The following is a 12,487-nucleotide window of genomic DNA, read 5'->3' as shown; positions in this document are numbered from 1 at the left end:
ACTAGCAGAACTTTTTTTTTTTGCGGAGATTGGCGCGGGACCAAGGTTCTTTGCCGCGTCCCTTGGCGCTAAGTTGGTTATTACCGCCAAGCGATCGTCATCTGCCGGGCTCGGTCTCATTTAGCTCGTTTCTGTCCTTTCTGTCCAGGAACTGAAACGGCCTCTGGTATTCTTCTGGCTACACGTTTGTCCTAGGATCTTGTCAAGCACTGCTTTTTTTTTTTTTTTTTTTTTTTTTTTTTTGGCTTTACCAACCATGTTTCTGATGTGGTGACAGTTCCATCCACTGAGCTTCACAAAACCATGACTGTATTTGGCCCTTTGCCTCAGTTCGGAGTTTTAACCCTAGCTCTACATCTCTGTGATACAGAAGCAGGCCCGATGGCACTAACAAGGTGAACTATGTAGGGTCGAAACCCCGAGAAGGGGCAGCGCTATATTGAGTCTCTGGATACCGCTAGATGCAACGATAGTTGGAATGACGTTCCAGAGCTCGTTCGAAAAGTTGAAAAGCATTGCCCGGAGCGAAAATGTACTGTTGACGTCTTGTCCCTAATCCCCACAACAATATTTACTGACACTCGGGTCCTTTATTAGGTCTGGTGGCGGTTGCGCGTGCCGAGTGTCATGTCGCAGCCTACCTGAACAAGCGACCTACCACTTCCTCCACCGGCTCGGGATCCACAGAGACAAAGCTCCATGATCTCATACCAGGATTGCTGTCTGTAATGGGGGAGGAAGGGAGCCCGCCACAGGATGTTTTCCAAGCGCAAGTGTGTTTGGGCTGGTTGCATTGGGCACTATCAGAACCTGCACTGGCGGCCTCCCGTCTGCCCAAAGATTTCGATATAACACTGCATATGTTGTCTGGGGATCAACAGGTCCTATCGCCCTGGACAGAAGTCTGCATTATAAAGGGTGGATATATGAAGGGTATAGATTCCTTGGATTTTAATGCTATATTACGGAACTCATACTAACTCGTTTTCTAGGCTCAGCTCAGGCGTTAGTTTCGGGGTCGGAGGATGCGATACGCACTTTCAAATCAGTTTTACCTTGGGTTTCCGCTCCGGTTTCGAACTCCCCGTCAAGTCCACAATTCCTATTCTGGTCTGAACAGTTATTGGCTAAGGCCGCACTCATTGCAAGCGAAGCTGCATCCGAAGGTCCCCTGGCAAATGAGCAAACTGTCGAGTTCGCCTTGAAGGCATTCCGGCTCTGGTCATCCCACCGTAACGTAAAACAAGGTGACCCGGCATCAACTGTTTTAAGCACTGCACCAGCGAGCCCAGGGTCAAGAGCTTCGATATGGCAAACCTATTACACGCTTTTATCATCGACTTTGCGCCAAGTAGTTTACACTTGTCCGTCGGAGAGCCAGAAGCGTGCCCAATTGACAACGGAATTCCGTCGTGTGGAGACTATTTGTGAAAATATTGTGATTAAAAATACAACCTTTCCAAAGGCAGAGGTTAAAAATAGAGAAGTTGAGGCCTGGGTAGAACAGTTCATCCAAAATTGGGAGGTCCTTTCTGGGTCAGAGTGGCGGGACAACGATTTCGGGGAAGGTGGACAGGATGCTTTTTCTCGCAACGTTCTGGATGTGAGTTGTTGTCCCAAGAGCGCCACTGTTATTATGCTAACCCCGCCCCTCCTTAGATGCTGTATCGAGCAGCTACCATGACATTTCATTCTACCCTCATCCTACGCCGCCTTTTCCATGTCCACGCAGCTTTAGCCGAGTTTAACCTTGCGATCAAAGCACTAGAAACATACATCGATCTCACTACTAGCGCAAAAGCGCGGGCAAAAAAATCTCCGGAGGCTGCAGGTGAGCTGGAGGACGATGAGATATTCGCCCGCACACTTTCCGAGGGAATCACCATGCTATCTTGCTTCGGCTCCTATAAGGAAGCGGAAAAAGCAAAGGAATTGACCGATATGCTACAAGAATTACTCGATGAGCTGATGACTAACAGCTCGACGACCGATTTACCCAACGGACGAGTTTCACCAGAGTCAATCACTGCCTCTTCCCATAGCAGAGCTTTGTCTCCCATAGCAGCTTCCATAGCATATCGGGCTATCGGAATAGGCCTCGCGAACTGGGCAAGATGGACTCCAATCAATGAAGCACGAACTGACATCCAAGCTGATGCTCTAGCTGCGTTTGAAAAATCCCTGGCTTATGAGTCCCCAGAGGGCACAGATGTGGCATCGTCCTTCGCATTTGGACTCCTGCTTGCAGAGACTAGGGACCTTAACGGCGCGATTGATTGTGTTCGGGCCGCATTGGTGTCGGCTCAGTCCGTGGACGCGGGCGCGCACGGACAATCGCATTGGACTAGTACCAAGGAGCGAGATCTTGTACCGCTATGGCATTTACTAGCTCTTTTACTAAGTGCAAAACAAGATTTCGAGGCTGCAAGCAAAACATGTTATGCCGCTTTTGAAAGCGTGCCAAGCGTCGATTTTCTTCATGAACAAAATGAAAAGCTTTCTCAGAATAAGCGACAAGACCTCGGGGAGAAATCAGCTCATTGGCTGTCAGCTGCCGCCATCGAGATGAGTAGAGGCACACCTAACGAAATGGAAGCACGAGAGAAAGAGAGCATTATTGAGCTACGGATTACTCAGCTTACGCTGCTGGAAATACTGCACGGCCCAGAGTATGCACTAAACCTTTCTGAGGAATTGCTCAGCCTTTACGGTCGTTTGTTCACGAATCCCGAACTTGATAAAAAAATCGAACTAAAAGGGTCGGATAATCTCATACCCCCTAAGAGTTCAGCGGGAACAACTCGAAGCTTCCGCGGTAGTATTTTCGGCCGAAGGAAGAGTGTTAAATATGGAGAGAAAGACAACCCACTTAGGGCAGAAGCCAATATTACCCCAAGAGTACCATCAACCTCGTCTGGAGGTGTTCCTACTGATCCAGACGCACCAACAATTCAAGTTACGGATGAGGATCGGTTTGCATCAAGCGAGCATCCTCACTCAGAGGCCACCGGTGGTTCTGCACGGCACAAAATTCATCGGCGGGACGGTAGCACGAAATCTATACCACCACGCAGCTCAGACAAATCAGTTCGCTCAACTGGCGCAAATACAATCAAAAAACACCAACGTCAACATGCGGAGGAAAACTCATCGATATCCGCCAACGCACTCCCCCAAGTCCCTCGAAACGAACATCCACCTCAGGGTCATGTATCAACACATCATGACAATCATAAAACGCACGGCAAAGAGTTCACTTCCTCCTGTTGTCCACCAAGAAATCTACTCCGATGCGGCCTACGTTCACGAAGCTTTCGCTTCGACTCCCCTACACGCGCACTCACTCGGTTTCCGAAAGTCCAGACGCAAATACACGCCCATGGTTTGCTGATTAAAATATGGTTGTTCATCGCAGGACTTTATCGACGTGCAGGACTCTTCGAGGACGCGCTAGAAGCCTGCAATGAGGCGTCAGAACAAGCCAGATGTGTGGAAACACTCATTGCAGAACAGGAGTCTTCAGCGAGAGCTTTCGCCGACGCAGGGTGGGGAGGCACAAAGAGTTCAGACGAGCTTTGGGGGGATGTGTACGCTGAAAGAGGCAATCTCGCGCTGGCGCAATCGCACCCATATGACGCAATCAACCATTTTGAAGACGCTCTTATGTACTATCCAGACCACCCATCAGCCACAGTAGGGCTGGCTAACCTACTTTTGGATATCTACGATCAAACTTTGCCTCCCGAGAAGCCTGAACCCGACCTGGACACCATCACATCTGGTGTTTCTCTCTTGTCATATTCGTCAAAGCTCAAAGCAAACTCCCAGACGCACGACGGCGAGCAGACCAGTGGCAACAGCGGCCCTTCTCTATCACAGGAAAGCACACCCGAAGCCCTGGATCGGCTTGCTGCACGTGATAGGGCGTATGGCCTTCTATCCGCGTTGACCAAACTCGGGAGCGCGTGGGATAACTCCGAAGCGTGGTTTGCGTTGTCAAGAGCCTATGAGCAAAGCGGGCAAATTGATAAAGCTAAAGAAGTTCTCTGGTGGTGTGTGGAGCTTGAGGATAAAAAACCTATCCGACATTGGTGGAACGTTGGCTCTGGAGGATATGTCCTATGAGCTACTATCGATGAAGGCACTCCCTACAAGAGCTTCAGTTATTTTTTTCTATTGAGCAATTAATGTCACATTTTACCCCTGACCCAGTTTTCGCTTGGTGTAATTTTTGTTCGTATTAGATATTATTTCCTTGGGCACAGGAATACCCACTCCACGTTTTGAGCGACATCTGTCTCATGAAAACGCCTATTTGCCCCGTGTCTATGCTTTGAATGTGACTAAGTTGCTTCTTTTCGTGTTCAGCAAGTATGATATTGAATCGTCTATATAATCCAGATCTGCTGACATAGAATACATTGCTGTCTTTCCCGAAATCTTCATTCACTGTGAATAAAGCATCAATTTCTATCAGCATAGAGAAGAGAATATATACAATTTTTTAATGTAGCCGCCAACCAGCACTCTTCAAAGCTCGAAACGTGCAATTAAAGACGCCTTTGGCAGAGTCTTGCCCATCTAAACCGAACACATATTTATCGACGTGCCGCAACAGGTTTCCAGGCAGAAAATTTCGGCCTTACGCTGTATATTGCGAAACATATTGTAAGTACAATTGTTCTGAAAGTGGAGGGCCAGAAAATGCAAACTCGGTACAAAGGAAGACTCACGTAGAATATGGCTTGTACGCGCCACGACTTAACGTCATGGTGGGCTGATGCTCTGGCAATTCCCATGATCGCACGCCAGCCTGTAAGATTGCATCTTGAGTCGGCGGCTTGTCGACCATGTACGCTAACCAGGCGTGCCTAGGAAGTAAAGATAGAACAGTACGTAAGAATTCCATTATATTCCCGGGAGTGGAGTGTGTAATTGAAAGGAGGTTCAGAAGATTGATTGAGGATTAATATATACCAGCCAACGTCAATTTGGGATGCGTCGAATTCTTTCTCCTTGTAATCCACCCAGCGCGTTCGAACTAAAGCGAGACGAAAATCAGTTTACGCATTCAAAGCGTGTTGCAGATGCACAACTGATATTTCTTACGTGGGAGTTCTTCCATGTTCTCATAATATTTGTTTCCGTATCGGTCCATAGCTATCAACGTCCCAGCTTTGGTATCGCCTATCAATGGTTTCTGACGTGTTAGCCATCTGTTCCACGGCGCGGAGCTGTGGGGAAGGAGACAAACCCATATACTATTATCCAGCACCAAAACCTTAGGTGAGCATATCATAAAGCCAGCCAGCTTGGATAACCAGGAGGCAGAAAAGAGAATATTGTACGTGCAAGTGAAGCGTACCTGCATCTGGTGACCGTATTCCTGTTTAATGTGTATGTGGTTAGTATCGGCATTGAGAACGGCAAACGGGAGTGGACGAACTTTGAAACCTATCCGCCACAAGTTGCGGGCAGTTCGGAGAATTGTCGACATCTTGAAGGCTGCAAAGGTGGTATTCCGTTGACAATCTTCCAGTCAAGCTGAGTGATTTGAAGTTGGTGATGTTCGATGTCATGCTGCCGAAAGAGGCTTAGCGCCGAGATTCCCAAAAGAATGCCGTTGCGGCGAACTTCCCGCCCGAATTTACATACATAACTATCAAATTCTAGGCTTCATGTTCCTAGCCAATTAAGGGAGCATGTATTCAATTGGCATTATTTTCGCATTTTCTTCACAATGATAAAACGTATCGGGGTGCAAACCCTTCGTTACTCATGCCGCAGGCCCCCCATCCCGCGACGTTCTGTCCGGAAGTTCTCCTCTCATCCAAGCCACACACAAACCACGTCCTATCCAGCGTCGTCCCTTGGTAGCATAACTATTGAGTTGGACAATATTGCTCCTAGATTTGAAATCCAGGCGTCCCAGATTAACATTTTAGACTCTCCTGCTAGCTTCTACGACGCTCTGAAAGTAAGTGGGTTAAAACGCTTTGTCTGCTCCCTACGGCATTAACAAAAACTGCAATTGTAGGATAAAATTCGAAACGCCAAAAATAGAATATATCTTTCGACTCTCTATATTGGAAAGACGGAATTCGAGCTTATCGAAATCATAAATGAAGCCCTACGTCAAAACCCGAAGCTCCGAGTCTCGATTCTGACGGATGCCCTACGGGGTACCCGCGAAACTCCAAAACAATCCTGCGCATCACTTTTAGCGTCCCTAGTTGCAGAGCATGGATCGGATCGCGTCGAGATACGGATGTTTCACACCCCTAACCTTACCGGATTGAGGAAAAGATACGTTCCGAGGAGAATAAACGAAGGATGGGGCCTGCAACATATGAAGCTGTATGGGATTGATGATGAAATAATATTATCCGGGTGTGAGATCACTGTTCCGATTTACGTATAAGGGCGTACCTGTTCTAACACATATATTAGAGCGAACCTCTCAAATGATTACTTCACGAACCGATTAGACAGATATCATGTCTTTAACTCTAAACCGCTGACGGATTACTACTCCCGAATCCATAATTCAGTATGTAGCCTCAGTTTCCTCGTCCTTCCAAACCCGGGGGATAAGGCCGGATATGCTCTGTCCTGGCCAGCGTCTAATGGCGCCCCGTCGCCGCTTGATGATCCGGAAAACTTCATTGCATATGCATCTACCGTTTTAGCACCTTTAATAAAACCAACGAAATCTCATCCTCTGCCGCCACCAGTGTCATCAAAGCCCACGTTCGTCTATCCAGTGGCACAGTTCAGTCCACTATTAAAACCTGACGAATCCACAGAGTATCCTGCGGTGACAAAAATCCTTAGCCTTCTTTCAACATCCCCCTCCCTGGCCAACTCCCGCTGGCTATTTACAGCAGGCTACTTCAGCATTCACCCTGTTCTCTCGTCTCTGTTGATATCCAGCACATCAACAGCAGCAACCGCCATATCAAAAACTCAAGGAACTGTCCTGACTGCCTCACCCTGGGCAAACGGGTTTTATGGCTCGGCCGGAGTATCAGGAATGCTCCCAGCGGCATACACCCATCTATCTGCACGATTTCTGGATCGTGTTGCAGAGGCACAAAGAACTAACTCTATTCAATTGAAAGAGTGGCGACGGGGAACCGTCGGACAACCAGGAGGATGGACTTATCATGCAAAAGGGCTGTGGATAACTCTTCCCGAAGAAAAACACCCGAGCATCACTTTCGTAGGAAGCAGCAACTACACAAAGAGAAGCTATAGTCTTGATTTGGAGGTTGGGGCAGTCGTGGTAACCTCTGACGAAGCGCTGAAACGGAGATTGTCAAAGGAAACTGAATGGTTACAGAAGGATGCCAGTGCCATATCCCGGGAAGATCTGAGGAAGGTTGAGAGGCGAGTTGGGTGGAATGTGCGGTTATCTATGTGGATTGTGGAGAAGGTTGGGGGCGCGTTGTAGATCCAACAAGCCTTAGACGTCCTGACGGGAGTCTGCCACAATTGTATGTACATTATGTATCAAAAACTTTGGAAGACATTATTGTAGACATTTAGAGGAACGCATGTATAATATAAGTAACTAGTTTAATGCATTACTGCTATCATGCTTGCTGTCCGAGATTTTCCATCCATCGACATGTTTATAGGATCCCTTTTATCTATACCGATCTGCTAAATGCTGCGAAATGCTGCGAATAGAATATCGCGCCGAAACCAATACATGCACCGATTTGAACTACAGAACGCCTCGAATCCAATAAGTAAAATATGACCCAAACATGCAATCATTAGATCGAGCCCAAAATAAGATAAAGAAAATGATAGGAAATCCCCTTAGACTTTCCCAGGCAACCTCGCCGGCCCAAGACCCTGCCGAATCTCATCCAGCATCCTAATTCCGACAACCTCATTTCCATTCTTTCCTCTCTTTCCCTTCGCCCCCTTCCTCTTAGCATGCACCCCACGATCATCCCAATCGTCTAAAAACCCATCCATGATCTGATTGAAATCCGACCGAAGCGGCGTCCCCCCGCTAACCAGGCTGGGTACTTCAGATACCGTCGACATCCCGCTGACCATAGACATGTCATCCGCCATGCTAGAGCCATCGTAGTCCTCCCCTTCTTCATCAAGCGAGTAGAGTGCTTCAATTCTCTCAAACCTGTCGTCGAGAAGGCGGTGTCCCTCTGTTCGCGCCAGTGAAGATGAGGTCATGGAATATGCCGATGGGTTGGTGAGTGCACCCTTGCGCTTCTTTCTGCGGACCGGGGTCCCGCCGGCAGTGAACATTGTGGATGCCACGGTTCCAGCAGGTAGCACGGAGCCGGTATCTCCTTGCGTACCGGGCGCTGAAGGTTTTGTTTTCATATCCTTCTTGTATTGTGCGAAGTTGCGAAGCCAGTCTCCCTCTGCGGCAGTTGTGTCTGGGATTTGCTCATCATTTGTAGGTCCTTTGGAAGGTGGAGCTGCATTTTGCGTTCTTACACTTGGTTGCTCCGGTGCCTTTTCCGTTGCGTCAGATTCCCAGCCTTCACCGTCGTCTTCAATATATGTATCCCTCCATTCACTGGGATCTACTTCCGCATCCACCCCACCTTGCACTAGGGACTCAAACAAACCTCCATCCTCGTCGCTATCAACAAATGCGTCATCCTCAAGAGCTTCCAGAGTCTCTCTTAGTCGAGGGTCCATATCTGGCTGAAACCCAGCAATGGCATCGGGGACATCCTGTTGATCTTGATAGGTGGACTTCCTAGAATAAGTCGAAGCCGTGGAGAGAACATCATGCTCGTGAACCGACCTAAAATCCTCTACATCGTCCAGTGAAGTCTCCCTCAATGCATCCTCAAGTTTCATGCCTTTGGCCTTCCCTTTCCCCCTCATTGGCGCGGCTTCAACAAAGTGCGACTGTTCACTCCCAGCCCCGCCCAAGTCTCGCAAATGCTGCATATAATCATATTGTGAGTCATCGTAGTATATCCCATAGTTCGCCGCTTCTCCTTCATTCTTCCGGACTTGCGCGCCTTCAAATTCTTTCTCAAGTTCCGCAAGGACTTTGGAGGTTTTGGAAATCTTTGGAGCTGATTCCGTGATTGGAGCTCCGGATACCCTATGGAGGACTCTATCGTCCGCGTCTGCATCGTGTATCAGAGGGTCATTTTGCGATCTGTGAAAAAGTTGATAGGTGGTTGCGGATTTTTTGTCACTAGAGGCCGAGTAAGGAACAGTGTGTTAGCCATGCCCAACGCCCACCCTTCCCAGCGCAGGCGAAAGAGGTCTGTGAACTTACATCCATTGCCTGCGTGGAGGCATTTTGTTAAAATATGTTAAACTAAGGTGACAAATTACATGGAATTCGCGGCTTCTTTGAAACGTGGTGACAACTATCGCTCTAGGTTGATTCTCCTGTTTGGTGCTCGAACAGCATTTATCTTTTTGGCGTGTGCGATAACACTTGGCCACGTGATGTTCTCCATTGTTGGTGATTACTACATCTACCCTAATCACGTGCCACCCAACTTATATAGTTTCACCTTAGATAGATTACACATATACATAATACAACAACATTATTCTCTAACAGGTTATGAAGCCCTTCTATGAATAACTGCTAATAACATGCTAATCACATCTTTACAATTATTTAATGTATCTTGATATCTCTTTAAATCTATAATTAATTTAAGATCTGATAGAATGCTAGATTTGATAAAGAAATACATATTAGTATGAAGAAAATAAAATCTGAAAGTACTGAAAGTGCAACAGAGAATAACAGTTAACTTAATAATATTTATAATAAATAACTTTGATAATGATTTTATAGATTTAATTGTTTCATACATTATCAGAATGTTAAATTAAGAGAATAATTTATATAATTTAACTTCTGTAAGTGAGATAAATTGTATAAAGATAAAGATAATAAAACTTTAATAGAAAATTAAATAAGTGAAAACTAGCAGAGTAGATAAGACTCTGACTAATATTAATAACACTATTAGTGCAGATCTGATACAGTTTCTATAGAAATAAGAAAGAATATCTACTCTGATGAAAGTTTTAGAAGAATTTCAGAATCAGATTAAGTATATTAGAAAACTCAGTTACTCTTACAGACTCTGAGAACTATTTAATATAAAAGAAGAAATCTTGCTAATTACAAAGTAATCTTATATAATTAATATTATTAATAAGAAGTAAATCAGTTCTATGAAGAATGTAAGTAATAACATGTAATAATTTTAAGAAGAATATTGTAGCGGGCTGCGCCTGATCAATTATATAGACTATTTCGCTACACTTCATAGATTCTTTCACTTCACTCTCAAACATGTACACTCTGATTCTCAGCCATTCTCAATCACCAATTCTCAACTGTTATAAACATGTATAGATTCTTTCACTCTGAAGCTTCACTGCATACATTATTATATACATGTATAAATATTCACTCTGATCACTGATTTCTACACTTTCTCTTTCTTTTCTTCTCTAATGTTTTTCTCTTTGTTATATAAGATCTATCAATATTATACTGATCTATTCAGTGTAGGCCTCTTACACTAGAAAAACATTCATTGTCTTCTTATTAAAAATGATTATTCACATATCATCTTCTCATTAGAAATGATTTTTCACTGAGATATTCAAATGTGTAAACAATGCATAAGAAATAGAGAAACAGTTAAACAGTTAAGTAAACACTGAGTCTTCAGATAGTTCTTAGATAGAAGCTTGCTCATCAGTTACTCTGACCTTATAATAAGATCTTACAAAGAGAGTAAGATTTTACAAGAGAATGTCAGTGAAAGACTCAAGAGTTCTGATACTCAGATATATAAAATATTCATACAATTACACATCTGATGATTAATACAATCATGTCTAACAATAATATGAAACTCTCAAATATGAGTATAGATGTGATGTCACAGTAACTCTAAGCAATATTGAAATTACAACAATAATAAATAACTGATATGCATGCAACTCAACAACATTAATATGAAGAGATTTAATAATTAACTCATACAATTTCAACATCTACAGAAATAAATATAAAAGTACTGAAAGAACACTTAAATGCTTCTGTATATTTTAATACTTCTAATCTCACTCTCTACTCATCATGAAGAATGGAATCGCTTGTGAAACTGAGTATAGATGAAGATGTCATTGATTTATTAATCAATCAAGATTGATATATCAATGAATAATTGAAGAATCACATGAAACAGAAATTTCACTTATGAATAAAAGCATGTGAATCAGTGTTGCAAACATCTGATAATATTATTAAATATCTTGATATTCTGTTCTGAGACACTGTCATACAACAGAAAGTATTAGATTGATTACAGAGTATCTGACAGAGAAACACTTCTCTTACAACATTCATCTCTGACTTTAACATCAAAATTCTAGAAGCAGGTGATCAATCTTGAGAGAATTAAATGAAGATTAGTATACTTAAGAAGATATTAACTTTTGAACTCTTACAGACTCTTGTAAGTATAGATGAAGATCAGACTTATGAAGACTTCTACACACAGCTCTGAACATTGAATGATCATCTTATCAAGCTCAAGAGTATACAGAACAGTGATAGAAGATGTTACATCTCAGTAACTTATACACTCACACTGAAGAATAACAATGATGCAGATGTTATAAATTGAGTAGACTTGAATGTCTATACATAAGCAAGAGTCTCTGTCATTTGAACAGACTTTCAAGTTTCTGAGATCACTTCTGAAGAAGTCACTGATTAATATCAATGAGAAGTATGTATCAACTGTAACTGATCAGAGCATATTACTTTCAACTGCTGATTAATCTATGTATCTTCTCAATCAAGAGAAAGATCAGTGTTTTCTTATTCAAAAGATGAATCAGTGTCTGTTCATGTCAACCATGTTACATTAGAGAAAGATTCAGAAGATAACTATGAGAATATCTCAGTGAAACAGGAAAAAGATTAGCTTCTGTTCAAATTCACAAATAAAAGCTTAAAGAGATCAGATGATAATAATTTGAAGAGAAAATGATAATGAATGTAATTCTTATATCTACTGTGATTGATAATATGTATAATATGAAAGCCATGATATATAGTGATCTATGTTACTATGCAATGATAAAATCTTCAGTTGTAAGATATCATAATCTTCAGTGTATCTCTTTATTCAAACTCTGACTTCTCACAGGATTTGATAATCTGAAAGATGTTTGAACTCATTACATGATAAAACTAAACATAGATGTAAGAGAACATTAATATGAAGATGTCTACACATATGAAGTTGATAATCTTGATTATAATCTTATACTAGAACTTGTCTGACTATCTGAATAAGGCATCTTACTAAATACTTGAAACAGAAGCTTGATATTCTTTAATGATGATAGAATTTATGAAGATAATATTCACAAGACTATGAATCTTACACAGATCTCTGTCAATACTTATGAAATACTCTGAAAAAGAAGT

At 43.2% G+C, this 12,487-nt stretch overlaps 4 protein-coding genes across 4 annotated transcripts; 2 read left to right on the top strand and 2 right to left on the bottom strand.

Annotated features, from left to right (window-relative positions):
• The first annotated feature begins 7 nt into the window (after positions 1-7).
• Positions 8-4,576, top strand: BDBG_03701 (filamentation protein). The gene is made up of 5 exons (XM_031721355.1): positions 8-309; positions 409-532; positions 598-933; positions 993-1,603; positions 1,660-4,576. The coding sequence occupies exons 1-5, from the start codon at positions 304-306 to the stop codon at positions 4,123-4,125; spliced, it is 3,543 nt and encodes a 1,180-aa protein (XP_031577888.1). The 5' UTR covers positions 8-303; the 3' UTR covers positions 4,126-4,576.
• Positions 4,063-5,724, bottom strand: BDBG_03700 (NADH-ubiquinone oxidoreductase subunit). The gene is made up of 8 exons (XM_002625595.2): positions 5,656-5,724; positions 5,447-5,580; positions 5,366-5,386; positions 5,255-5,261; positions 5,110-5,187; positions 4,978-5,041; positions 4,734-4,871; positions 4,063-4,647 (listed from the first exon to the last, which is right to left on the bottom strand). Exons 2-8 carry the CDS (start codon positions 5,495-5,497, stop codon positions 4,599-4,601), a joined length of 408 nt encoding a protein of 135 aa, XP_002625641.1. The 5' UTR covers positions 5,498-5,580; positions 5,656-5,724; the 3' UTR covers positions 4,063-4,598.
• BDBG_03699 (phosphatidylserine synthase) lies at positions 5,410-7,703 on the top strand. The gene is made up of 3 exons (XM_002625594.2): positions 5,410-5,977; positions 6,038-6,390; positions 6,451-7,703. Exons 1-3 carry the CDS (start codon positions 5,741-5,743, stop codon positions 7,451-7,453), a joined length of 1,593 nt encoding a protein of 530 aa, XP_002625640.1. The 5' UTR covers positions 5,410-5,740; the 3' UTR covers positions 7,454-7,703.
• BDBG_03698 (low-temperature viability protein ltv1) lies at positions 7,281-9,475 on the bottom strand. Its single transcript, XM_002625593.2, has 2 exons — positions 9,284-9,475; positions 7,281-9,199 (listed from the first exon to the last, which is right to left on the bottom strand). The coding sequence occupies exons 1-2, from the start codon at positions 9,304-9,306 to the stop codon at positions 7,828-7,830; spliced, it is 1,395 nt and encodes a 464-aa protein (XP_002625639.1). The 5' UTR covers positions 9,307-9,475; the 3' UTR covers positions 7,281-7,827.
• Positions 9,476-12,487: the final 3,012 nt, after the last annotated feature.

The sequence above is a fragment of the Blastomyces gilchristii genome, assembly GCF_000003855.2.
Source record: "Blastomyces gilchristii SLH14081 genomic scaffold supercont1.6, whole genome shotgun sequence".
NCBI classification, from domain to species: Eukaryota; Fungi; Ascomycota; class Eurotiomycetes; order Onygenales; family Ajellomycetaceae; genus Blastomyces; species Blastomyces gilchristii.
Note: the sequence above shows the minus strand (reverse complement) of the source record. Positions and strands in the feature narration are given on the sequence as shown.